The 27,907-nt window shown below is 50.6% G+C and overlaps 2 protein-coding genes across 3 annotated transcripts in view; one reads left to right on the top strand and one right to left on the bottom strand.

The window, feature by feature from the left end:
• Positions 1–23,043, bottom strand: part of LOC138751138 (tau-tubulin kinase 1-like) — a 57,585-nt gene extending 34,542 nt beyond the window's left edge. For both annotated transcript variants that reach the window (XM_069913203.1, XM_069913204.1), the window contains exons 1-5: positions 22,929–23,043; positions 20,815–20,973; positions 20,264–20,411; positions 19,806–19,879; positions 5,226–5,366 (exon numbers count right to left, since the gene is read on the bottom strand). In XM_069913203.1, the coding sequence (XP_069769304.1) occupies positions 5,226–5,366; positions 19,806–19,879; positions 20,264–20,411; positions 20,815–20,922 (471 nt within the window). In that variant the 5' untranslated portion in view covers positions 20,923–20,973; positions 22,929–23,043. The remainder of the gene's footprint in view (positions 1–5,225; positions 5,367–19,805; positions 19,880–20,263; positions 20,412–20,814; positions 20,974–22,928) is intronic.
• A 60-nt stretch (positions 23,044–23,103) lies between these two features.
• On the top strand, positions 23,104–25,359 carry LOC138751139 (uncharacterized). The gene has a single exon (XM_069913205.1). It carries the CDS (start codon positions 23,104–23,106, stop codon positions 25,357–25,359), a length of 2,256 nt encoding a protein of 751 aa, XP_069769306.1.
• The last annotated feature ends 2,548 nt before the right edge of the window (positions 25,360–27,907 follow it).

A 27,907-nucleotide genomic window follows, 5' to 3' on the forward strand; every position in this document is an offset into this window, starting at 1 on the left:
AAACAGAAGTGGATGCATCCCTGAGGCAAATCCATTTGACACCGGCCTCCAATCCGACAAACAATTTTCCACCACTATTCTCTGGCATCTCCCATCTAACCATTGTTGAACCCATTTCACTACTTCATCATTAATCCCTAATGCTTGAACCTTCCTAACTAACCTCTTATGCGGAACCTTGTCAAAGGCCTTACTAAAGTCCATATAGACAACATCCACTGCCTTCCCCTCATCAACCTTCTTAGTAACCTCCTCGAAAAACTAAGATTTGATTAACATGATCTACCACGTACAAAACCATGTTGACTACTCCTAATCAATCCCCATCTATCCAAATAATTGTATATACCATTTCTAACAACACTCTCCATTACCGACATCAGACTCACAGGCCTATAATTACCAGGTTTATTTTTGGAGCCTTTGTTTTTAAACAGTGGAACAACATGACCTACCTTCCAATCCTCTGGCACCTCCCCCGTGGCCAATGACATTTTAAATTTTTCTGACAGAGCCCCACTATTTCTACACTAACTTCAGGGGCCTAGAGAAAATCTTGTCAGGACCCAGAGATTTATCCACCTTGATTATCTTTAAAATAGCCAGTACTACCTCACTACTGTCCCACCACTCCACCCGTCCCACCAATCTACCTCTCTTCACGTCCCAACACTCTACCCCTGTCCCCGTTCCAACACGCTACACCTGTCCCTTTCAAACACACTACCCCACTCCCCGTCCCAACACTCTATGCTTGTCCCCATCCCAACACACTACTCCATCCCGTCTCAACACCCTTACCTGTCCCGTCCCACCACTCTACCCCGTCCTGTCCCACCACCTTACCCCCGACCCCGTCCCAACCCTCTACCTGTCCCCGTCTCACCAATCTACCCCGTCCCTGTCCCACCACTCTACCCCTGTCCCTGTCCCACCAATCTACCCCTCTCCCCGTCCTACAACTCTACCCCTCTCCTTGCCCCCCACCACTACCCCGATCCGTATCACCACTCTTACCTGTCCCGTCTCACCAATCTACCCCGTCCCTGTCCCACCACTCTACCCCTGTCCCTGTCCCACCAATCTACCCCTCTCCCCGTCCCACAACTCTACCGCTCTCCTTGTCCCACCACTACCCCGTCCCATCTCACCACTCTTACCTGTCCCGTCTCAACACTCTACCCCGTCCTGTCCCACCACTCTACCCCATCCCGTCCCACCCCTCTACACCAGTCCCCGTCCCACCACTCTATCTCATCTCCGTCCCAACATTCTACTACTCCTGTCCCCGTCCCACCACTCTACCCCGTCCTGTCGCACCATTCTATCCCGTCCTGTCCAACCACTCTACCCTGTCTCGCCCCAACCGTCCCACCACTCTACCCTGTCCTGACCCACCATGCCACCCCATCCTGACCCACCACTCTACCCCGTCCAGTCCCACCCCTCTACACCAGTCCCCGTCCCACCACTCTATCTCATCTCCGTCCCAACATTCTACTACTCCTGTCCCCGTCCCACCACTCTACCCCGTCCTGTCGCACCATTCTATCCCGTCCTGTCCAACCACTCTACCCTGTCTCGCCCCAACCGTCCCACCACTCTACCCTGTCCTGACCCACCATGCCACCCCATCCTGACCCACCACTCTACCCCGTCCAGTCCCACCCCTCTAACCCGTCCCCAACACACCACTCTACCCCGTCCCACCACACCCCTCTACACCTGTTCCCGTCCCACCAATTTACCTCATCCCATCCCACCCTTCTACCTGTGCCCATCCCACCACTCTACCCCGTCCAGTCCCACCCCTCTATCCCATCCCCAACACACCACTCTACCCCGTCCCACCACACCCCTCTACACCTGTTCCCATCCCACCAATTTACCTCATCCCATCCCACCCTTCTACCTGTGCCCATCCCACCACTCTACCTCGTCCCTGTCCCAACACTCTACCCCATCCCCATCTCAACACTCTACCCACTTCCCCATCTCAACACTCTACCCCAGTCCATACCCCACCAATCTACCCCTCTCCCCGACCCACAACTCTAACCCTCTCCCAGTCCCACCACTCTATCCCTCTCCTTGTCCCACCATTTTACCCCAGTCCCCATCCCACCACTCTACCCCTCTCCTTGTCCCACCACTCAACCCCTCTTCCTGTCCCACCACTCTACCCCGTCCCCATGTTCCACCACTCTACCCCTCTCCATGTCCTACCACTTTACCCCTCTCCCTGTCCCACCTCTCTACCCCTGTCCTTGTGCCAACACTTTACCCTTGACCACGTCCCACCACTCTACCCCGTCCAGTCCAACCTCTCTACTCCTGTCCCCATCCCAACCCTCTACATGTCCCTGTCCCACCAATCTACCCCTCTCCCCGTCCCACCACCTTACCCCTGTCCCCGTCTCACCAATCTACCCCTGTCCCTGTCCCACCCCTCTAGCCCATCCCGTCCCACCAATTTACTCCGTCCCATCCCACCCTTCTACCTGTGTCCATCCCACCACTCTCCCTCATCCCCGTCCCAACACTCTATCCCTGTTCTGACCCACCACTCTACCCCGCCCTGGCTCACCACTTTACCCCTGTCCCGTCCCACCATTCTACTCCTCTCCCTGTCCCACCACTCTACCCCTCTCCATGTCCCACCACCTTACCCCTGTCCCCGTCCCACCACTCTATCCCATCCCGTCCCACCCTTCTACACCTGTCCCCGTCCCACCAATTTACCCCATCCCATCCCACCACTCTACATTGACCCTGTCCCAACGCTCTACCCCTGTCCTTGTCCCACAAATCTACTCCTGTCCCCGTCCCACCACTCTACCCCTGTCCTGTCCCACCACTCTACCCTGTCCTGTCCCACCACTCTACCCTGTCCTGTCCCACCACTCTACCCTGTCCTGTCCCACCACTCTACCCTGTCCTGTCCCACCACTCTACCCCTGCACCGGTGACCCAGGTTCGAATCCCCGCTCTCTGTGATGAGCATGTGTTCTCCAAGTGTCTGCGAGGGTTTCAGGTTGTGGAATAAAACAGATGTAATATTACACAAAACTGCCTTCTGTCTGAGGTAAAGCAGAGAAAGAGTCGCCATTAGGGTTGCCCGGTGTCCCTTACAGTACAAGGGAAAGAACCATAGAACATTACAGCACAGAAAGAGGTCCCTTTAGCCCTTCCTTTATTTAACCCCCCCAGGCAGGATATGAAATTGTCTCAGACCTTGAGGGAGTCCAGTGTAGTAATTTCAGGTAATATATTCTAAATGTATTTAGCCACGGGGGAGATGCCGGAGAATTGGAGGAAAGCTCACGTTGTTCCGTTGTTTAAAAAAAGCTGCAGAAGTAACTGTGGAAATTACAGGCGGGTGAGCCTGACTTCAGTAGTGGGTAAATTACTAGAAGGTGTGATCTAAGAGATCGGATGTAGAATTATTTGTTTAGCCAGGGTCTGATTAGGGATGGTCAACGTGGCTTTGTGGAGGTAGGTAGTGTTTAACCAATCTTGAGAATTTTTCGAGGAGATTACTAAGAAAGTTAATGAAGGAAAGGCCATGGATGTTGTCCACATGGGTTTTAGTGAGGCCTTAGACAAGGTCCCCTACAGGAGGTCAGTGAAGAAGGTTTAGACGCTGGGTATTTATGGTGAAGTAGTGAACTGGATTTGACAATAGCTGGACAGGAGAAGACAGAGAGTAGTGGTAGATGATGCTTCTCAGACTGGAGGCCTGTGACTAGTGATGCCTCAGGGATCGGTGCTGGGACCATTGTTGTTTGTTGTCTATATCAATGATCTGAATGATAATGTGGGAAATTGGATCAGCAAGTTTGCAGATGACACTAAGATTGGAGGCGTTGTGGACAGTGAGGAAGGTTTTCAAAGCTTGCAGAGGGATCTGGAGCAACTGGAAAAATGGGCTGAAAAATGGCAGATGGAGTTTAATGGAGACAAGTGTGAGGTGTTGCATTTTGGAAGGACAAACCAAGAAAGGACGTACACGGTAAATGGTTGGGCACTGAGGAGTGGGGTAGAACAGAGGGATCTGGAAATACAGGTACAGAATTCCCTGAAAGTGGTGACACAGGGGTGTGAGGGCGATCTGGCTGCGACATCTGTCACCCCATTGATCGCTAGGGATGATTCGGCTGATCTGGCTGGCTAGGCGGGTGTCACCCTTCCCTCACAGCTCCATGTGCGTCCCTCCCGAAGCTCAGCGCTCGGTCGCAGAGGATGGCCCCCTAGAAGAGGACCGCTCCGCCGGTCTAGGGTATATGACGTAGCTACTCCCCTGCTAGTCTAAACCTCAAAGTGGTGACACAGGTGGACGGGGTTGTAAAGAGAACTTTTGGCACATTGGCCTTCATAAATCAAGGTATTGAGTACAGGAGCTGGGATGTTGTGGTAAAGTTGTACAAGACAATGGTGAGGCCAAATTTGGAGTATTGTGTTACTTTTGGTCACCGAACTACAGGAAAGATCTCAATTAGAAAGAGGCAGAGAAGATTGACTGGGATGTTGCCCAGACTTCAGGAACTGAGTAACAGTTCAACAAGTTAGAACTTTATTCCCTGGAGTGTAGAAGAATGAGGGGAGATTTGATCGAGGTATATAAAATAATGAGGGGACAGACAGAGTAAATGTAGGTCGGCTTTTTCCACTGAGGGTGGGTGAGATACAAACTAGAGGACATGGGTTAAGGGTGAAAGGGGAAAAGTTTAGGGGGAACATGAAGGGGAACTTCCTCACACAGAGAGGGGTGGGGATGTGGTCAGCTGAAGTGGTGAATGTGGGCTCAATTTTAACATTTAAGAAGAATTTGGACAGGGACATAGATGGGAGGGGTATGGACTGGGGCAGGGCAGTGGGACAAGGCAGAAAAATGGTTCGGCACATACAAGAAGGGCCGAAGCGGCCTATTTCTGTGCTGTAATGTTTTGTAGATTAGGTAGCCATGGTAAGACTTCATACCTTCCCTCCCCTGCACCAAGCTGAGGTGCTGCTGCTCCACCCCTCTGGGCCATTCTCAGCACCAGGGCCTCCAGCTTATCCCCTCCCCACCTCACCGCTATCCTTCCCAGCCCTCCCTTCCCCTTTCCTCTTGCCCCTCCCCTCTCCATTCACCTCTCCCCACCCCTATCCTCCCGCTCCTCCCTTCCACTCCCCTCCTACCCCACCCCACCCCTCCCCCTCCCCTCCCTCTCCCCCTGGCCCACCGGCTTGATGTCACGGTGCAGGAACCCGACGGAGTGGATAGCCTCGATGGACTGCAGGATCTGCTTCCCCAGCCGAAGAGTGGTGCTCATGGTGAAGGTTCCACGTGGCTGGCTGCGCCGCAGGTCGGCAAGGTTCCGGCCCTAGAGGGGATGGACAGCTCAGTGGGGGGAGCGGATTGACACCTACTCCGTTCCATGGCAAAGCTCCCTCCCGACTTGAATGCTATCTATGTGGAGTTTGCACATGCTCGGTGACCCTTTTGGTGAAATGGCTTATCACCCACATGGGTCAGTGGGTAGCTGGGACATAGGGTGAACAGTGTGGATGGTGGGGGGGGTTGTTGTTGGTTACAATATGTTCTCGACATTCTTCCCCTCAACAAGGTTTACCCTTTAAACAACCCTTTGTGGTTGGGGGCGTCAAGCTACGAGGGCAAAACCACTGGGCCTGGGTCTGTGGGTAAGAAGGCAAGGAGAGCACAGTGACAGGGCGTAGCAGTTAGCCTAACGCCATTACAGCGCCAACAATCATGGACTCGTGGGCCAGAAGGGACTGTCACCCTGCTGGATGTCTACATTAAAAATTTATAGTTACAGGGCCAAACAGGAGATCCTATGGGCACAAGAGAGACACCCAGATGGTTTGTCGTCTTGCATGTGCCAGAGTCAGGGACAATACACCCATAGAATGCTACAGGACAGAAAACAGGCCATTTGGTCCTTCTAGTCTGTGCTGTCTACTATTCCACTAGTCCCATTGACCTGCACCCATTCCATAACCCTCCAGATTCATGTACCTATCCAATTTATTTTTAAAACTTAAGAATGAGCCTTAATTTACCCACTCTATGAGTAAAGAAGTTCCCCCATATTTTCCCCTAAACCTTTTCCCTTTCACCCTTAACCCATGTCCTCTTGTATTTATCACTCCTAATCTAAGCAGAAAGAGCCTACTCACATCCACTCTGTCTGTCCCCATTGTCGTTTTAAATACCTCGATAAAATCTCCCCCGATTCTTCTATGCCCCAGGGAATTAAGACCTAACTTGTTCAAACTTTCCCTGTAACTCAGTTCCTGAAGTCTGGGCAACATCCTAGTCAATCTTCTCTGCCTCTTTCTACCTTATTGAGATCTTTCCTGTAGTTCGGTGACCAAAACTGCACACAATTCTCCAAATTGGGCCTCACCAATGTCCTGTACAACTTCACCACAACATCCCAGCTCTCTTTACAACCCTGTCCACCTGTGATGCCACTTTCAGGGAATTCTGTATCTGTATTCCCAGATCCCTCTGTTCTACCCCACTCCTCAGTGCCCGACCATTTACTGTGTACGTCCTTTCTTGGTTTGTCCTTCCAAAATGCAACACCTCACACTTGTGTCCATTAAATTCCATCTGCCATTTTTCAGCCCATTTTTCCAGTTGGTCCAGATCCCTCTGCAAGCTTTGAAAACCTTCCTCACTGTCCACAACGCCTCCAATGTTAGTGTCACCTGCAAACTTGCTGATCCAATTTACCACGTTATCATCCAGATCATTGATATAGACAACAAATAACAATGGTCCCAGCACCGATCCCTGAGGCCCCAATAATCACAGGCCACCAGTCTGAGAAGCATCATCCACCACTACTCAGTCTTCCCCCCTCCCCCACCCTTTCAGCCAATTTTGAATCTAATTTACAACCTCTCCATAGATACCTAGTGACTGAACCATCTGAACTAACCTCCCATGCGACACCTTGTCAAAGGCCTTGCTAAGTCCACGTGGACAACATCCACAGCCTTTCCTTCATCAATTTTCCTGGTGACCTCCTCAAAAAACTCTATAAGATTCGTTAAACATGACCTGCCGCACACAAAGCCATGATGATTGTCCTTAATCAGCCAATTGCTGTCCAAATACCAATACATCCCATCTCTCAGAACACCCTCCAATTATGAACCTACTACTGACGTCAGGCTCACCAGCCTGTAATTTCCTGGTTTAATTTTGGAGCCTTTTTTAAACAATGGAAGAACGTGAGCTCCCTTCCAATCCTCCGGCATCTCCCCCATGGAGAAGGACGTTTTAAATATTTCTGCCAGGGCCCCTCCAATTTCAACACTCTTCTCCCTCAAGGTCCAAGAGAATATCATGTCAGGTCCGGGGGAATTTTTCTACCTTTATTCACTGGGAGGCAGCAAGCCCCTCCCCCTCTTTAATCCGATATGTTTCCTGCCACTACTGTTCATTTCCATTCCTTCCTTATAGACTCTGCCAGTTTCCTGAGTAAATACTGAGGCAAAAACACTGCTTAAGGTCTCCCCCACCTCGTGACACTCCACACAGACAACCACTCTGATCCTCTAGGAGATCAATTTTGTCCCTTACTATACTTTTACTGTTAACGGACTTGCAGACTCCTTCGTGTCTACCTTCACATTATCGGCCAGAGCAACCTCGTGTCTTCTTTTACACTTCCTGATTTCCTTCTTGAGTATTTCCTGACATTTTCTGTATCTTCTAGTCCCTCATTTTCCCCTTGTTGCGTATGTATACTTGTTACATATCTCTCTCTTCTTCTTAACCAGATCCCCAATATCCCCTGAAAAGAAAGGTTCCTGAGAGATGCTTCATTAATTCATGTTCTGGACATGCCAGAGCCTTAAGAAAGAATAAAGATTTTCAAACTTTCTCTACACTTTTTAAAGTTTTTTTAAACCGATCCCTTAATTGCTTTATTAGTGACATATGACTGGATGTTTTAGCTTTGATTTCCCTTCTGGCTGGGGAGGTGGGGTTGCTCAGATGGAGGGACGATCCCCATCTAATAATGCTCAATGGCCATGTGACATCATGTTTAAACGTGGAGAAGATAAGATGCTCTAGTTCAGATTGGAATGTAAATTTTCAAACACTGTGGGGACACTTTTTGAATGACATTTGCACTCGTTGATTGGTTATGAAGGGAGAAGTATTGATTAACGGGGGAATTGGTCACTAATAAGAATTCGGTCTTTATTTTTTTAACCAAACAGCTTCTGTTTGATCATTTATAATCAAATAATAAAATATTAATGCAATATAACATCAGCCATTAAATTATGGGGAACCATGGATGAAATATAACCCGTGTGATTAAGACGTGGGGAACTGTGGATGAAATATAACCCGTGTGGTTCAAATGTAGTGAACCATGGTTGAAATATAAGCCGTGTGATTAAAATCTGTGGAATTGTGGATGAAATATAACCCGCGTGATTAAGATATGGGGAACCTTAGATGAAATATAACCCATGTGATTAATAGGTGGGGAACAGTGGATGAAATATAACCCATGTGATTAATAGGTGGGGAACAGCGGATAAAATATAACCCGTGTGATTAATAGGTGGGGAACAGTGGATGAAATATTACCCATGTGATTAATAGGTTGAGAACCGTGGATGAAATATATCCCGTGTTATTAAAATGTGGGGAACCGTGGTTGAAATATAACCCGTATGATTGTAAGGTGGGGAACCGTGCTTGATATATATCCTGCCTGAATAAAATGTGGGGAACCGTGGTTAAAATATAACACGTGTTATTAAACTGTGGGTAAGCGTGGATGAAATATAAATATTGTGATTAAAATGTGGGGAACCTTAGATGAAATATAATACATGTGATTAAAATGTGCGGAACCGTGGTTGAAATATAACCCGAGTGATTAAAAAGTGGGGAAACTTAGATGAAATATAACCCGTGTGATTAAAATCTGATGAACCATGCTTGAAATATAACCTGCATGATTAAAAGGTGTGGAACTGTGTACAAAATATAACCCGTGTGATTAAAATATGGGGAACCGTGGTTGAAATATAACCTGTGTGTGATTAAAATGTCGGGAATCGGGTTTGAAATATAACCCCAGTGAGTAAATTAGATGAATTATAACCCGTGTGATTAAAATGTGGGAAACCTAAGTTGAAATAAAACCCATGTGATTAAAATGTGTGTAAATTAGATGAAGTATAACCCGTGTGATTAAAATGTGGGGAACAGTGGTTCAAATATAACCCGTGTGTGATTAAGATGTCAGGAATCATGTTTGAAATATAACCCCAGTGATTAAAATGTGAGTAAATTAGATGAATTATAACCCGTCTGATTAAAATGTGGGAAACCATCGTTGAAATATAGCCCATGTTATTAAAATGTTGGGAACCTTAGATGAATTATAACCCATGTGATTAAAATGTGGGGAATTGTGGTTGAAATATAACCCGTGTGATTAAAATGTGGGGAACCGTGTATGAAATATAACCAGTTTGATTAAAATATAACCCATATGATTAAAATGTGGGGAACCGTGTATGAAATACAACCTGTGTATGATTAAATTGTAGGAAAACGTGTTTGAAATATAACCCGTGTGATTAAAATGTGGGGAACTGTGGTTGAAATATAACCCCAGTGATTAAAATGTGGGGAGCAGTGGTTGAAATGTAAGCGATGTGTGACTAAAATGTAGGGAACCATGTTTGAAATATAACACCAGAGATTAAAATGTGGGTACCTTAGATGAATTATAACCCGTGTGTGATTAAAATGTGGGGAACTGTGGATGAAATCTAACCCGCAAGATTAAAATGTGGGGAACATTAGATGAAATATAACCCATATGATTAAAATATGGGGAATCATGATTAAAATATAACCCATGTGATTAAAATGTGGGGAATCGTGGATGAAATATAACACTTGTGATTAAAATGTGGGAACCGTCATTGAAATATAACCCGTGTGATTAAAATGTAGGGAAACTTAGATGAAATATAGACTGAATGAATGAATTGTGGTGAAGCGTGGTTGAAATACAACCCGTGTGAGTAAAATGTGGGGAACATTAGATGAAATATAACCCGTATGATTAAAATGTGGGGAATCGTGGATGAAATATAACCCATGTGATTAAAATGTGGGAACCATGGTTGAAATATAACCCATGTTATTAAAATGTGGGAACCTTAGATGAATTATAACATGGGTAATTAAAATATGGGGAACCGTGGATGAAATATAACCCACGTGATTAAAATGTGGGGAGCAGTGGTTGAAATATAACTCGTGGGATTTAAATGTGGGGAACAGTGGTTGAAATATAAGCGATGTGTGACTAAAATGTAGGGAACCATGTTTGAAGTAGAACACCAGAGATTAAAACGTGGGTACCTTAGATGAATTATAACCCGTGTGTTTAAAATGTGGGGAACCATGGTTGAAATATAGCTTGTGTGATCAAATTGTGGGGAACAGTGGTTCAAATATAACCCGTGTGTGATTAAAATGTGGGGAAACGTGGATGAAATATAACCCGTATGATTAAAATGTGGGGAATCGTGGTTAAAATATAACCCGTATGATTAAAATGTGGGGAATCTTGGATGAAATATAATCCATGTGATTAAAATGTGGGGAACCATGGTTGAAATATAACCCGCATGATTAAAATGTGGGGAATCGTGGTTAAAATATAACCCGTGTGATTAAAATGTGGGGAATCGTGGATGAAATATAACCCGTATGATTAAAATGTGGGGAACCATGGTTGAAATATAACCCGCATGATTAAAATGTGGGGAATCGTGGTTAAAATATAACCCGTGTGATTAAAATGTGGGGAACCATGGATGAAATATAACCCGTATGATTAAAATGTGGGGAATCATGGTTAAAATATAACCCGTGTGATTCAAATGTGGGGAACCGTGGATGAAATATAACCCGTGTGATTAAAATGTGTGAAACCGTGGATGAAAAATAACCCACGGGATTAAAATATCGAGATCCATGGTTGAAATATAACTCGTATGATTAAAATGAGGGGAACAGTGGTTGAAATATAGCCCATGTTATTAAAATGTAGGGAACCTTAGGTGAAACATACCCGTGTGATTAAAATGTGGGTTACCTTAAATATAAAATATAACCTGCATGATTCAAATTTGGCGAACCGTGGTTGAAATATAACCCATGTGATTAAAATGTGGGGAATCGTGGATGAAATATAACCCGTATGATTAAAATGTGGGGAATCGTGGTTGAAATATAACCCGTATGATTAAAATGTGGGGAATCGTGGTTAAAATATAACCCGTGTGATTAAAATGTGGGGAACCGTGGATGAAATATAACCCGTGTGATTAAAATGTGGGGAATCGTGGTTAAAATATAACCCGTGTGATTCAAATGTGGGGAACCGTGGATGAAATATAACCCATGTGATTAAAATGTGGGGAATCGTGGTTAAAATATAACCCGTGTGATTCAAATGTGTGAAACCGTGGATGAAAAATAACCCACGGGATTAAAATATCGAGATCCATGGTTGAAATATAACTCGTGTGATTAAAATGTGGGGAACCGCGGATGAAATATAACCCGTGTGATTAAAATGTGGGGAACCGTGGATGAAATATAACCCGTGTGATTAAAATATTGAGATCCGTGGTTGAAATATAAATCGTGTGAATAAAATGAGGGGAACAGTGGTTGAAATCTCACCCATAAGTGATTAAAATGTGGGGAATCTTATTTGAAATATAACCTGAGTGATTAAAATGTGGGGAACCATGGTTAAAATATAACCAATGTGATTAAAATGTGGGGAACAGTGGTTGAAATATAGCCCATGTTATTAAAATGTAGGGAACCTTAGGTGAAACATACCCGTGTGATTAAAATGTGGGTTACCTTAAATATAAAATATAACCTGCGTGATTCAAATTTGGCGAACCGTGGTTGAAATATAACCCATGTGATTAAAATGTGGGGAATCGTGGTTGAAATATAACCCATCTGATTAAAATGTGGGGAACTGTGGATGAAATATAACCCATCTGATTAAAATGTGGGGAACTGTGGTTGAAATATAACCTGTGTGATTAAAATGTGGGGAACCGTGGATGAAATATAACCCGTGTGATTAAAATGTGGGGAACCGTGGATGAAATATAACCCGTGTGATTAAAATGTGGGGAACCGTGGATGAAATATAACCCGTCTGATTAAAATGGTTTGCACCCTTGGGTCCTGAAAGAGGTAGCAGTAGAGATTGTCGAGGCTTTGGGGATGATCATCCAAGAATCAGAAGATCCTGTCCTGATCCCAGAGGACTGGAAAATCACAAATGCCAGCCCAATATTCAGGAAGGGAGGGAGCAGCAGAAAGGAAATGATCGTCCGGTGAGTCTGACGTCAGTGGTGGAGAAGATGTTGGAGTTGATTGTCAAGGATGAGGTTACAGAGAATATGGAGTCATGACAGGATTGGCTTAAGCCAGCGTGGTTTCTGTAAGGGAAAATCGTGCCTGACAAACCTGTTGGAACTCTTTGGGGAAGTGACCAGCCGGCTGGACCAGGGAGATGCAGTGGACATTGTGTGTTTGGATTTTCAGACGGCCTTAGACAAGGTGCTGTACATGAGGCTACTGAACAGGACGAGAGCCCCTGGTCCGACAGGAAACGTACTAGAGTGGGGAGAGCTTTGGCTGGTCAGTAGGAAGCACAGATGGAAATCAGGGATCATATTCTTGTCAGCTGTCAGTTGCTGGTGGGGTCAGGGTTGTGGCCACTTTATATTAATGTATATTAATGATTAGGATTGTGGAATGAATGACTTTGTGGCCAAGTTTGCAGATGATACAAAGGTCGGTGGAGGAGCAGTTTGTGTCGAGGAAGCACGGAGGCTGCAGATTAGGAGAACGGGCAGAGAAGTTGAAAATGAAATAATGTCAGAAAGTGACCAGTCACACACTTTGGGTAGAAAAAATAAACAGGGAGAAAATTACTTTTAAATAGGGAGAAAATTGAAACTCCCAGATGAAAAAAGGGGCCTGAGATCCACGTGCAGGAGCCTGATGGTAAATTTGCAGAGGGAGTCGGTGGTGAAGACATGCGATGCTGGTCTTCACTTCCAGAGGAATCGAATATTAGAGCACAGATGTGATGTTGGGGGTTTATGAGGCCCTGGGGAGACCTCATGTGGAGAATTGTGAGCAGTTAGGGGCTCCTCATTTAACAAAGGATGTGCTGACGTTGGAGAGGGTTCAGAGAAGATCACGAGGATGATTCTGGGATTAAAGGGTCATCAAATGTTTGACAGCTCTTGGTCTGTACTTTAGAATGGAATTTAGGAAAATGGGAACCAGGAAGGAGCTTAAGGAAGGACTTGGGAGAGCTGGAAGGGGTAGGAGAAGGCCTTGACGTGTAGGATTAAGGAGAACCCCAGAGTGTTTTATGTGTATGTGAAGAACAGAAGGATGATGAGAATGAAGGTGGGGCCACTAAAGGATAAAGGAGGGAACATGTGCCTGGAGGTGGAGGAGGTTGGGGAGGGTCTAAATGAAAACTTTACGTCTGTATTCACAAGGGAAAAGGACCTTGATCAGGGTGAGGTTGGAATTGAACGGGCCTGTGTGCTGGACAATGTGGAGATTAAGGAAGAGGAAGTGCTGGATCTACTTAAATAGACCGAGGGCCAGACGCGATGTACCCAAGGGTGCTGTGGGAAGGGAGGGAAGAGATAGCTGGGGCAGTACCTATGATCTTTGAATCCTCTTTGGCTGCAGGGGAGGTGTCGGAGGATTGGAGAACAGCAAATATAGTTGCCTTGTTTATATAAGGTAATAGGGAGAATCCTGGGAATTCTAGATGGGTGAGTCTGACATCAGTGGGGTGGAACTAATGGGGAGCATTCTTTTTTTAAAAATTTCCCATTAAATTAATAGGTAAATCTTTCCATTTAATCAAATCAGTTTTAATTTTTTTCATTAACGGAGCATAATTTAATTAATATAAAGATTGATAATTAACATTCAAAATTATATCCAGATATTTAATTCGATCAGTCCACTTCAAATTAATAATATTCTTATAAACTGAATAATCTCCTTCACTTACCGGTAATATTTCACTTTTTTCCCCAATTAACTTTATATCCAGAAAGACATCCATATTGTATTAAACATTCCTTCAAGTGTAAAAGTGACTGAGCTGGGTTTGTTAAATACACCAATACTTCATCAGCAAATAAATTAATTTTATACTCCTCGTCTAAAACTTTCATACCTTGTATCTGTGTATTTTGTCTTATCAACTGTGCTAAAGGTTCAATCACTAACGCAAACAAAGCTGGTGATAAAGGACAACCTTGATGAGTTGATCGAGTTAACTTAAAAGATTCCCAAATCAAACCATTTGTAAATACTCTAGCTACCGGTTTACTATATAGAGCCCTAATCCAACCAATAAAAGAAGGACCAAACTTAAATTTCTCCAAAACTTTAAACAAAAAATTCCATTCAACTCTATCAAATGCTTTTTCTGCATCTAAGGATATCACCATCAGATGACCTAAAGATTGTCGAAATCTATTAATCAAATTAATCACTCGCAAAATGTTATCTGAAGCATATCTATTCTTTATAAAACCTGTTTGATCAATATGAATCAACTTTGGTAAAAATTTAGCCAATCTATTCGCTAATATTTTAGCTATTATTTTATAATCTACATTTAACAACGAAATTGGTCTATATGAAGATACTTTCAAAAGATCTCTATCTTTTTTAGGAATTACTGTAATTGAAGCACTAGAACAAGATTCAGGTAGTTCATACTGTTCTCCAACTTGACGTAATACATCCCCAAACACTGTAGATAAATCATCATTAAAAATTTTATAAAATTCAACCGAAAATCCATCACCAGGCAATTTACCGCTTGACATTTCCAGCATAGCCATTTTAATTTCCGAATCTGTAAATGGTTCCTCTAACTCCTGTATATCTCCATCCTCTAATATCGGTAAATTCAACTGTGATAAAAAAAGATCAATTGATCCAGTTTCCTGTTTTCCTTCAGATGTATATAACTTTTTATAAAATGAATAAAATTCATCATTAATCTCACGAGGTTTATAAGTAATAAGAGAATTCCGTCTAACAGCATTAATAGTCCTCGATATCTGTTCTTTCTTTAATTGCCACGCCAGTACCTTATGTGCTTTCTCTCCCCATTCGTAATACCGTTGTTTAGTCCTATTAATCACACATTCAAATTGATAAGATTGCAAAGTATTATATCTCAACTTCAGCCTAGATAATTCTATTTTCTGATCTTCTGTAGCATCTTTCAGAAATTCCTTTTCTAACTCATTGATCTGTTTCTCTAATTCAAGACTCTGATTTAATCGATCCTTTTTTAAAATAAAATACTTCTAAAATAAAGTATAACTAATTATTTGTCCTCTCAAATAGGCTTTCATAGCATCCCATAAGACAAACTTACTTTGAACAGAATTAGAATTTTCTTTCAAAAAAAATTAATTTGTTTTTTCAAAAGATCAATAAATTCCGTATTTTTTAAACACATTGTAGTAAATCTCCAACAATAAGCTATTTGAATTTTCTCAGAAGTTTCATATGTAAAATATAACAAAGAATGATCTGAAATCACCCTACTTTTATATTCCGCTTGTTGTATTTTCCTTTGTAAATGTGCCGATACTAAAAAGAAGTCAATCCTTGAAAACAATTCTTGTCTAAATGGGGAGGAATCTTAAGGACAGGGTCTATGAGCATTTGGAGAAGTCCAGTCTACTCAAGGATAGTCAGCAGGGCTTTGTGAAAGGAAGGTCGTGCCACATGAGTCTAATTGAGTATTTTGAAGAGGTAACAAAAGAAATTGATGAGGGTCAGGCGGTAGATGTGATGTACTGTATGTGGATTTAACGAGGCATTTGACCAGGTTCCCCATAATAGACTCATTCAGAAAGACTCGAGGCACCGGATCAGGGGAAACTTGGCTGTGTGGATAAAAAATTGGCCTGTCTGTAGAAAGCAGAGAGTAGTAGCAGAAGGAAGGGATTCTGCCTGGAGGTCAGTGACTAGAGGAGATCTGGGATCTGTTCTGGGACCCCTTGCTCTTTGTAATATGTATAAATGACCTGGGTGAAAAGGCGGATGGATGAGTCAGGAAGTTTGTGGATGACACGAAGGTTGGGGGAGTTGTGGATGGAGCTGAAGGTTGTTGAAGGTTACAAGAGGGTATCGACAGGATGTAGAGTTGGGCAGAAAAGTGGCAGATGGAGTTCAATCCGGATCAGTGTGAGGTGCTGCATTTTGGAAGACTGAACTTGAATGTGGAGGCATGATTAATAGCAGGATTCTTAATGGTATGGAGGAAAAGAGAGGTCCTGGGATCCCGGACCATAGATGCGTCAAGGTTGCTGCGCAAGTTGATAGGCTGGTTAAGGAGGCCTTAATTAGTCAGGGTGAAAACATGATGCTGGAGAAACTCGGCAGGTCAAACAGTGTCCTTCATGTAGCAAAGGTAAAGATACAGAACAACGTTCCGGGCATCAGCCCCTCATCAAGGTCTGGAACAAAGTCAGCAGGCGTCCAAACAAAAGGGTGGGTGAGGGGGTGGGAAGAGGCGTGGCCACAAAGGCAGGAGGTGATAGGTGGAGAAGGGAGGGAGAAGACTGCAATGATCAAGGGGAGAAGGGATGGCTGGGTGAAGGGTGGGAGGAGAACTGGAAAGGGGAAGGGAAGGGGAAGAGGAAAGCAGGTTGGCAGAAACCGGACAAGTCGATGTTGATGCTGTCCAGCTGGAGAGAGTCCAGCTGGAGAGGGTCCAGATGGAACATCAGGTGGTTTTCCTCCGATTTATGGTTTTGGTGGGATGGTACATGAGGCCATGGACGGATGTGGGTGTAGGAGTGGGGCTCAGATTAGAAATGGTTGGCAACTGGGAGTTCCCTGTTACTGATGCAGACAGAGTGAAGGTGCCTAGCAAGGTGAGAGGCCGGGTACAGGGTGGGATTACCGAGGGGGGGGTCAGGAGTGGGATTACCTGGGGGGGGGGGGGAATGGTCATGGATGGGATTACCTAAGGGGGAGGGGTCAGGGGTGGGATTAACTGATGGGGGTCAAGGGTGGGATTACCTGAGGGGGTTGGGGGTGGGATTACCTAAGGGGGGGGTCAGTGGGTGAGGGTCAGGAGTGGGATTACCTGCAGGGTAGTCAGGGGTGGGATTACCTGCAGGGTAGTCAGGGGTGGGATTACCTGCAGGGTAGTCAGGGGTGGGATTACCTGCAGGGTAGTCAGGGGTGGGATTACCTGCAGGGTAGTCAGGGGTGGGATTACCTGCAGGGTAGTCAGGGGTGGGATTACCTGCAGGGTAGTCAGGGGTGGGATTACCTGCAGGGTAGTCAGGGGTGGGATTACCTGCAGGGTAGTCAGGGGTGGGATTACCTGCAGGGTAGTCAGGGGTGGGATTACCTGCAGGGTAGTCAGGGGTGGGATTACCTGCAGGGTAGTCAGGGGTAGGATTACCTGAAGGGTAGTCAGGGGTAGGATTACCTGAAGGGTAGTCAGGGGTGGGATTACCTGAAGGATAGTCAGGGGTGGGATTACCTGAAGGGTAGTCAGGGGTGGGATTACCTGAAGGGTAGTCAGGGGTGGGATTACATGAAGGGGGTCATGGGTGGGATTACCTGAGGGGGTGGTCAGTGGGTGAGGGTCAAGGACAGGATTACCTGGGTGGGTCAGGGGTGGAATTACTTGAGTGGTGATCAAGGGGAAGGGGTTTGGGGGGGTGTCAGGGGGAAGGGGATTCGGTGGGTTTCAGGGGGAAGGGAGTGTTGGGGAGGGGGGTGTCAGGGGAAGCGGGTCCAGAGTGTAGGGGGAGTTAGGGTGAGGGGGGGAGTCAGGATAAGGGGGAGGATTACCTGAGGGGGGAATTACCTGAAGTGGAAATGTCAGGGGGTTGATAGGGGAAGGGGGGGGTTCAGGGGATGGGGGGATTATCTGAGGGGGAGGTCCTGGAAAGAATGTGGGGGGGGGGTTGTTGAGGGGTATGTTGGGGTGAGGGGGAGGTGTTGGTGGGGATGTCGGGGAGAGGGGGAGGTGTCGGGGAGAGGGGGAGGTGTCGGGGAGAGGGGGAGGTGTCGGGGAGAGGGGGAGGTGTCGGGGAGAGGGGGAGGTGTCGGGGAGAGGGGGAGGTGTCGGGGAGAGGGGGAGGTGTCGGGGAGAGGGGGAGGTGTCGGGGAGAGGGGGAGGTGTCGGGGAGAGGGGGAGGTGTCGGGGAGAGGGGGAGGTGTCGGGGAGAGGGGGAGGTGTCGGGGAGAGGGGGAGGTGTCGGGGAGAGGGGGAGGTGTCGGGGAGAGGGGGAGGTGTCGGGGAGAGGGGGAGGTGTCGGGGAGAGGGGGAGGTGTCGGGGAGAGGGGGAGGTGTCGGGGAGAGGGGGAGGTGTCGGGGAGAGGGGGAGGTGTCGGGGAGAGGGGGAGGTGTCGGGGAGAGGGGGAGGTGTCGGGGAGAGGGGGAGGTGTCGGGGAGAGGGGGAGGTGTCGGGGAGAGGGGGAGGTGTCGGGGAGAGGGGGAGGTGTCGGGGAGAGGGGGAGGTGTCGGGGAGAGGGGGAGGTTTTGGGGAGAGGGGGAGGTGTCGGGGAGAGGGGGAGGTGTCGGGGAGAGGGGGAGGTGTCGGGGAGAGAGGGAGGTGTCGGGGAGAGAGGGAGGTGTCGGGGAGAGAGGGAGGTGTCGGGGAGAGAGGGAGGTGTCGGGGAGAGAGGGAGGTGTCGGGGAGAGAGGGAGGTGTCGGGGAGAGAGGGAGGTGTCGGGGAGAGAGGGAGGTGTCGGGGAGAGAGGGAGGTGTCGGGGAGAGAGGGAGGTGTCGGGGAGAGAGGGAGGTGTCGGGGAGAGAGGGAGGTGTCGGGGAGAGAGGGAGGTGTCGGGGAGAGAGGGAGGTGTCGGGGAGAGAGGGAGGTGTCGGGGAGAGAGGGAGGTGTCGGGGAGAGAGGGAGGTGTCGGGGAGAGAGGGAGGTGTCGGGGAGAGAGGGAGGTGTCGGGGAGAGAGGGAGGTGTCGGGGAGAGAGGGAGGTGTCGGGGAGAGAGGGAGGTGTCGGGGAGAGAGGGAGGTGTCGGGGAGAGAGGGAGGTGTCGGGGAGAGAGGGAGGTGTCGGGGAGAGAGGGAGGTGTCGGGGAGAGAGGGAGGTGTCGGGGAGAGAGGGAGGTGTCGGGGAGAGAGGGAGGTGTCGGGGAGAGAGGGAGGTGTCGGGGAGAGAGGGAGGTGTCGGGGAGAGAGGGAGGTGTTGGGGAGAGAGGGAGGTGTTGGGGAGAGAGGGAGGTGTTGGGGAGAGAGGGAGGTGTTGGGGAGAGAGGGAGGTGTTGGGGAGAGAGGGAGGTGTTGGGGAGAGAGGGAGGTGTTGGGGAGAGAGGGAGGTGTTGGGGAGAGAGGGAGGTGTTGGGGAGAGAGGGAGGTGTTGGGGAGAGAGGGAGGTGTTGGGGAGAGAGGGAGGTGTTGGGGAGAGAGGGAGGTGTTGGGGAGAGAGGGAGGTGTTGGGGAGAGAGGGAGGTGTTGGGGAGAGGGGGAGGTGTTGGGGAGAGGGGGAGGTGTTGGGGGGATGTTGGGATGAGGGGGAGGTGTTGGAGGGATGTTGGGGAGAGGGGAAGGTGTTGGGGGGATGTTGGGACGAGGGGGAGGTGTTGTGGGGATGTCGGGGAGAGGGGATGGTGATGGGGGAATGTTGGGGAGAGGGGGAGGGGGATTACCTGCAGCTGCATCACCACGTAGTTAAACTTCTCATTTCGCCCACAGCCGATGAAGCGGCAAACGTGGTCCTTTCCTGCACATGCACACGGCACCCATCACTGGGTCGTAACGAGAAACACTGGGGGGGCGGGGGGGGAGGGAAGGAGGGATGGGAGTGGACAGTACAGGGGGAGCATGGGACAGGGGCGTGCGGGACGGGGGTGGGTGCGCAGTTGTACGGACACGTGGGACAGGGGCTTGTGCGGGTTGATGGGTCGTGCAGATCAAGGAAGGCGCGCTAGATGGGGACGGGGAGCATATTGGCAGGGGAGTGCACAGTATGCGGGAGCACAAGGGATGAGGAATGCACAGGGTGTGGACATATGGGACGGGGATGGGTTACGTGCGAGATGGAGGGACGTGTGGGATGAGAGACGCGGGGGACACGCGGGACGGGGGAACGCAGTGACACCCTTACCCTGCAGTTTTTTCAGTACCGCTACTTCCATCTTGAGCACCTGCTTGGGCTGCTGGGCAGATTCCACCTTTAGGGCCACGTTCTCCCGAAGCAGGAGGTCCGTGGCCTCATAGATCTCACCGAATCCCCCTCCACCGATCTTCTTGAGCTGGGCCGGGGCACAGCACAGAGTCAAGGGTCAGCTGTCAGGGTAAGGGAATGAGGGGGATGTCGGGGGTGAGGGGGAAGTATTGGCACAGAGGGTCATACACATGCAGTCTCTGGGGGGCTGCAGGAGGGTGGTGTGGACCACGGGAGTGGGCCGCGGGGGTCTCCGGCAGGGGTGGTGATGGCGGGTTCCCAGGTGGGGGCGGCAGGATGGCAGTATGGGTCTCGGGCAGGTGGAATGGACCACAGCCAACTTATGGGAGCGGGGTGGTGGTCCTGTAATGGGCAGAGGGGGAGGGGGACCTGGATGGCTGTGTTGTCTCAAGACAGGCAGAGGGAATTTTGGGTATGACGGCAAGAGTCTCGGGCAGGGCAGCGGGGGTCCTGTTGCTCAGCTCACTCACCACCTTCCAGCGATCCTTCACCACAAAGGCCACGGGGAGGATGTCGACCTGCTCACTCCCCCCACTCATGTTTGCCTGGTCCTGTGCAGGAACTGCTAGGCACTGCATCAGGTTGCGAGTGAGGGGTCACTCAGTGAACATCCCCACCACGCCATCTACCTGCAACACAATGTGTGCAATGTCAGCTGGGTGAGTGGGAGGAGTGAGGGAGCGGGTGGGGGTCAGAAGGCCATGGGTGAGGGGGCGGGGGCCGAGGTTTCCTTTTAGCAGAGAGCCACACTGACAGGCCCCTGCAGTGGTGACGGGGTGCCGGAACTGAGGTGTGACTGTTCACACAGTTGGGCAGTGATCCCAGACCAATGGAAAAGCCCCCTGAAAACACCAGCATTTAGCTGGGATGCAATAACACTTCAGCAAAGGTGAAAAAAAAAATCGCACTGCGGCTTTGGGATTAGAGTGTGGACAACTGAGGCTGAAACAGGGTGGCCAGTAGATTTGGACATCGGGATGGTAAGTGTCTGTGCCTCAGTACTAGGCCTGTAACCCAGGCTCATGGCTGTGCACTTGACCCATGGGGAGAGCCTCTCCTCCACCCCAATCTCTGGCTGAAGCAACCCACAACCAATTGCTTCCAACCCCAGACCCAGGTATTGACCCATCCAAGGACAAAACACAGTTGGGAAATCTGCTCCCTCGCGCCATTCCACCAGATTAAGGCTCACCTTCTACCCTGGCACCCCTGCTCTCAGTCCTCCACCTCACTTCCCAACCAATCTCTCCTGGCCACTTTGTCAGCCAGCCTCTTCTGGCCTTAACACAGGCACCTTTCCACTGCCCATTCTGGTTTGTATCCCACATTGTTGTGTGCTGCCCAAGTCTACATCAAACTTTCCTCATCAGGGATTAACGATCACTGAAGGCTTCATCCTAAAACACGGACTGCCCACTGCCTTCTGTTGTGTTGTTCTCTATACACCTTATACCTCCACAACACCAATGCTTCGCTCCCTCTCACCCACAACCCTTTCTTTTGCTTACATTCACGTGCCAATCGAAGAATCTTTTAAATGTCCCAATCACATCAGCATCTGTCAATAAAGCTTCAACAATTCCTCCACGTCTCTGTTCTCAGTGGATGCCCCTTAGTCCTGAAGTTTTACCCTCTTGTCATGCGGCACCCACCACTCTCTGTGTAAAAAAAACTTACCCCTGATGTCTCCCTGAACTTTGTTCTATTCACTTTACACAGACATCCTCTGTTATTTGCTATAGATGTCCCAGGAAAGAGCATTGGCTGTCCACCCTATCCAAGCCCCTCATTATCTTGTACACCTCCATCAAGTCTCCTCTCATCCTTCTACATTCCAGAGAGAAAAGTCCCAGCTCTGCTCACCTGGCCTCATAAGACTTGTTTCCCAATCCAGGCAACATCATGGGAAATCCCCTCTGCCCCCTCTCCACAGCTTCCACATCCTTCCTGTAATGAGGTGACCAGAACTGAACACAATTTTCGAAGTGGGGTCTCACCAGAGATTTGTGCAACTGCAACATGACCTCACGGGTCAGAGCTTGACAGGGATCTGAATCGTTAGGGTGTCAGAGGTTATGGGGAGAAGGCCAGGGAGTGGGGCTGGGTGGGAGAATGGATCAGCTCATGATGGAATGGCAGGGCAAACTCGATGGGCTGAATGGCCTACTTCTGCTTCTGTATCTTACAAACAGTACTTGCAGGGGTGGCCAGCCTTTTAGTTTTTAATTTAGACTTACAGTACAGTAACAGGATATTTTGGCACAAGAGCACATATTGGGGGTGTAGGTCAATTGGGTAGTAAGGGCTCGTGAGCCGAAATGGCCTGTTACCGTGCTGTATGCCAATATTTATTAAAAGGTTACCCCGGTATAGTCTTATGGTTCTTGGACTCAATCCCTTGACGAATGAAGGCCAGGACACCGTAGACCTTCTTAACACCCAACCAACGTGTAGCAACCTATGAAGTTGGAGCCTGAGATCCCTGGTTTCTCCAGGCCACTCAGAATTCTGCCATCGGTGGGGTGGGGGAGAGAGAAGAGCCAAGGCTTGTGTGTCGAGGAACATCCACAGGAACACGGCCCACCTGCTAAAGGAAGAGTTCGTGGGAGCAGGTGAAGCAGTGAAGCAGCATCATCGGTGAGACGGTAAGGGAACCATGCCGTGAGGGACGGGACTGTCCACTGTCAGCCGAACTGGAAGAAACAAAGTCAGCGTAAATACCTGTGGTCCAGTCAGTGCAGCAGGATGTGTGAGGGACGATGAGGGGGCACTCGGAGAAACACATTCAATCAGGATGGCAAATGCACTCGGTGGTCCACAACAGTAAGCAGGGCCAGGAAGAGGAGCAGCCTAGTCCGCACCAACCCCCACACTGGGGCCCAGGGCCCACAGCAGCCCAGTCTCTACCAACCCCCACACCGGGGCCCGGGGCCCACAGCAGTCCAGTCTGCACCAACCCCCACACTGGGGCCCGGGGCCCACAGCAGCCCAGTCTCCACCAACCACCACACTGGGGCCCGGGGCCAACAGCAGCCCAGTCTGCACCAACCCCCACACTGGGGCCCGGGGCCCACAGCAGCCCAGTCTCCACCAACCACCACACTGGGGCCCGGGGCCAACAGCAGCCCAGTCTGCACCAACCCCCACACTGGGGCCTGGGGACCACAGCAGCCCAGTCCACACCATCCCCCACACTGGGGCCCGGGGACCACAGCAGCCCAGTCCACACCATCCCCCACACTGGGGACCGGGAACCACAGCAGCCCAGTCTCCACCAACCACCACACTGGGGCCCGGGGACCACAGCAGCCCAGTCTCCACCAACCACCACACTGGGGCCCGGGGCCCACAGCAGCCCAGTCTCCACCAACCACCACACTGGGGCCCGGGGCCAACAGCAGCCCAGTCTGCACCAACCCCCACACTGGGGCCCGGGGACCACAGCAGCCCAGTCCACACCATCCCCCACACTGGGGCCCGGGGACCACAGCAGCCCAGTCCGCACCAACCCCCACACTGGGGCCCGGGGCCCACAGCAGTCCAGTCCACACCAAATCCCACACTGGGGCCGGGGACCACAGCAGCCCAGTCTCCACCAACCACCACACTGGGGCCCGGGGACCACAGCAGCCCAGTCTCCACCAACCACCACACTGGAGCCCAGGGACCACAGCAGCCCAGTCCACACCATCCCCCACACTGGGGCCCGGGGACCACAGCAGCCCAGTCTCCACCAACCACCACACTGGGGCCCGGGGACCACAGCAGCCCAGTCCACACCATCCCCCACACTGGGGCCCGGGGACCACAGCAGCCCAGTCTCCACCAACCACCACACTGGGGCCCGGGGACCACAGCAGCCCAGTCTCCACCAACCACCACACTGGGGCCCGGGGCCCACAGCAGCCCAGTCTCCACCAACCACCACACTGGGGCCCGGGGCCAACAGCAGCCCAGTCTGCACCAACCCCCACACTGGGGCCCGGGGACCACAGCAGCCCAGTCCACACCATCCCCCACACTGGGGCCCGGGGACCACAGCAGCCCAGTCTCCACCAAACCCCACACTGGAGCCCAGGGACCACAGCAGCCCAGTCCGCACCAACCCCCACACTGGAGCCCAGGGACCACAGCAGCCCAGTCCGCACCAACCCCCACACTGGGGCCCGGGGACCACAGCAGCCCAGTCCGCACCATCCCCCACACTGGAGCCCAGGGACCACAGCAGCCCAGTCCGCACCAACCCCCACACTGGGGCCCGGGGACCACAGCCGCCCAGTCCACACCATCCCCCACACTGGAGCCCAGGAACCACAGCAGCCCAGTCCGCACCAACCCCCACACTGGGGCCCGGGGACCACAGCCGCCCAGTCCACACCATCCCCCACACTGGGGCCCGGGGACCACAGCAGCCCAGTCCGCACCAACCCCCACACTGGGGCCCGGGGACCACAGCAGCCCAGTCCGCACCAACCCCCACACTGTGGACGGGGACCACAGCAGCCCAGTCTCCACCAACCACCACACTGGGGCCCGGGGACCACAGCCGCCCAGTCCACACCATCCCCCACACTGGGGCCCGGGGACCACAGCAGCCCAGTCCGCACCAACCCCCACACTGGGTCCCGGGGACCACAGCCGCCCAGTCCACACCATCCCCCACACTGGAGCCCAGGGACCACAGCAGCCCAGTCCGCACCAACCCCCACACTGGGACGGGGACCACAGCAGCCCAGTCTGCACCAACCCCCACACTGGGGCCCAGGGCCCACAGCAGCCCAGTCCACACCATCCCCCACACTGGGGCCCGGGGACCACAGCAGCCCAGTCCGCACCAACCCCCACACTGGGGACGGGGACCACAGCAGCCCAGTCCACACCAACCCCCACATTGGGGCCCGGGGACTACAGCAACATTCCCAGCAGCCCAGTCTGTGCCAACCCCCACACTGGGGCTCAAGGCCCACAACAGCATGACGAGATTCAATTACACCACCCACCCCCGCCTCACCTGAAGGTCCGCTCGCCCGGGGGGGGGTGGGGGGTGGGGGTTCCTCAACCTCAATCCCCCTCAACCTCCCCCCTCCCAGCTCTCCCGGGTCTTCCTCAATCCTCCTTCTCACCCAGGGGTCTTCCTCGAGGTCTTCCCTCAACCCCCCTTCTCATGCAGAGGTCTTCCTCAACCCCCCTACCCCCCCCTGGGATCTTGTTCACCCCCGCCCACCCATTCTCACACAGGGGTCTTGCTCAGACCATGCTCATCTGGAGGAGGATCTGTCCTCCTCAATCCTCACACAGGGAGGGTCTGAATGCCCAATGTCAGGACCATCCTCAGCCCTCACCCATCACCTCCCTCTCCCCACCCCCCTCTCCCTACCCCACCCTCACCCTGTCCCCACCCCATCCCTGTCCACACTTCCTCCGCTCCTTGCTGCCTTCACCACCCAGTGTCCCACCCCAGGAAGATATCCCACCTGGTCCCCCCCGGGTTAGATCCTGCCCAGATGCCTCAGGTTAGATCCTACCTAGACTCCCAGGGAATATCCCACCCGGTCCCCCCAGGCCATGTTCTGCTCAGTTCCACCCAGGTATATCCCCCAGCCACCTGAGTCCTCCAGACCCACCCCCCCCCCCCCCCGGGCACATCCTGTTAGTTTCCACCCAGGTAGATCCTACCTGGTCCCCCTGGGGTAGATCCCGCCCAGATCCCACCTGGTCTGCCCGGGGTGTGTCCTGCCCAACCCCAGTACTCACCTCACCTTGACCAAAGCCCCCCTCTCTGTGTATTCATTCAGGCCCGGCCCACCCCTCCCCTCCATCCAGGCACATCCCCCCTTTCTCCCTCATTGGCATGGCCCTACCCTCACTCTCCTCATTCTTAATCTATTGCAAAGCTTTCCTCATGCCCCCTTCTGCACTAACTTCCTCCTTGGCTCCCAACCATCCTCATGAGCCCCTTCCTGAGTTTTGCTTCCTTCTACCACCCCCTTACCCCTAGCTGCTGTCCACACCTTTTGTCAACCACAGCTCCTTTACCCTTTTCGTCACCAATGTTTGCCTGCACCAATTCTGGGCCAGTCTTATCACCACTTTGAAACTGACCGAAATGTCCCCTCTCCTGCTCCTTTCCCAATCCAGGGAGCACACCCTTAGTTGGTGGGGGTTGGGGGGGGGCATTTGCCAGGGATGAGAGCCATGAGATGGGCAGAGCAGTGGCAGGTTGAATTCTGTCCTGCAAGCCAAAGTCAGCTTATGTTAGAAAGACACACCATGGATGCCAGGGTACTAGTGCGGACTGAGGAACAGAGTGACCTTGGGTGGCAGGTTAGTGCAGTGGTTACAGCAAGGCAGTTACAGCGCCAGTGATTGGGACTAGGGTTCGAATCCCGCGCTGTCTGTAAGGAGTTTGTACGTTCTCCCCATGTCTAGATGGGTTTTCCCCAGGGGCCCTGGCTTCCTCCCACTGTTCAAAACGTACCGGGGGTGTAGGTTAATTGGGTGTAATTGGGCAGCACAGACTCTTGGGCCTGAAGGGCCTGTTACCGTGCTGAAGGTCTAAATTTAAAATTTGATGTACAGGTCCAAGGACACACCACAGATGGTAGGGTCCAAGTGGGGACTGAGGAACAGAGAAATTTTGGTGCACAGGTCTAAGATTGCAGGCAGACAATGTGGCGTGGGACACTCGTCTTCCTTAAATAACGAATCCCACATAAATGCAGGGAGACTGGACAAGATTGCAAAGAATTGGTAAGGCCACAGAAAGCGTACGGTGATCACCTTGGAGTATTACTTGGAGGATGGTTCTGGTCATCTAACTGCAGGAAAGATATCAATGAGATTGAAAGGGTGTAGAGAAGATTTACGAGGATATATGTGATGTCATGTTTACAATAAATCTGAAATCTGACCTGAGTTTCAGGGAACAATTAAACAGGTTTGGAGTTTATTCCCTGAAGTGTCAGAGAATGGGGGGAGATTTGGTCAAGGTGTACAAAATTATGAGGGGTCTTAAGGGTGAAAGGTGAAATGTTCAAAGGAGCCATTCTCACCAGGGGCCCTGCAGAGCCCTGGGAACCAGAGCATCAAAGCTCTGTGCTGGAGAGAGTGGAGAGACCAAGTTCCTTGGAGTTCATTTAACTAATGACCTGTTGTGGACACTCAACATCTCCTCACTTGTCAGGAAGGTACAACAGCAACTGCCCATCCTGAGAAGAGTGAAGTGGGCAAGGCCACCGGCCACCATCACGTCAACCTTCTACAGGAGTCTCTATCGAGAGCGTCCTGGCCGCTGCATCAGAGTGGGGACGGTTACTGTAGAGAATGGATCAGGGTCAATCCACAGGGACATAAGAAGTGGACGAGAGGATCACTGGATTCTCCCTCCCCCCATTGACATGATCTATTGGGATCATTGTCGAAGAGGACGGGAAAAATTATTGAGGACCCCTTCCACCCCACATCTTTTAGCTGCTCCTGTCGGGGAAGAGATCCAGGAGGATTAGAGCCAGCGCCACCAGGCTGAGGAACAGCTTCTTCCCACGGGCAGGGAGAATGCCGAAA

This window comes from Narcine bancroftii, unplaced genomic scaffold (assembly GCF_036971445.1).
Source record: "Narcine bancroftii isolate sNarBan1 unplaced genomic scaffold, sNarBan1.hap1 Scaffold_75, whole genome shotgun sequence".
Classification (NCBI taxonomy): Eukaryota; Metazoa; Chordata; class Chondrichthyes; order Torpediniformes; family Narcinidae; genus Narcine; species Narcine bancroftii.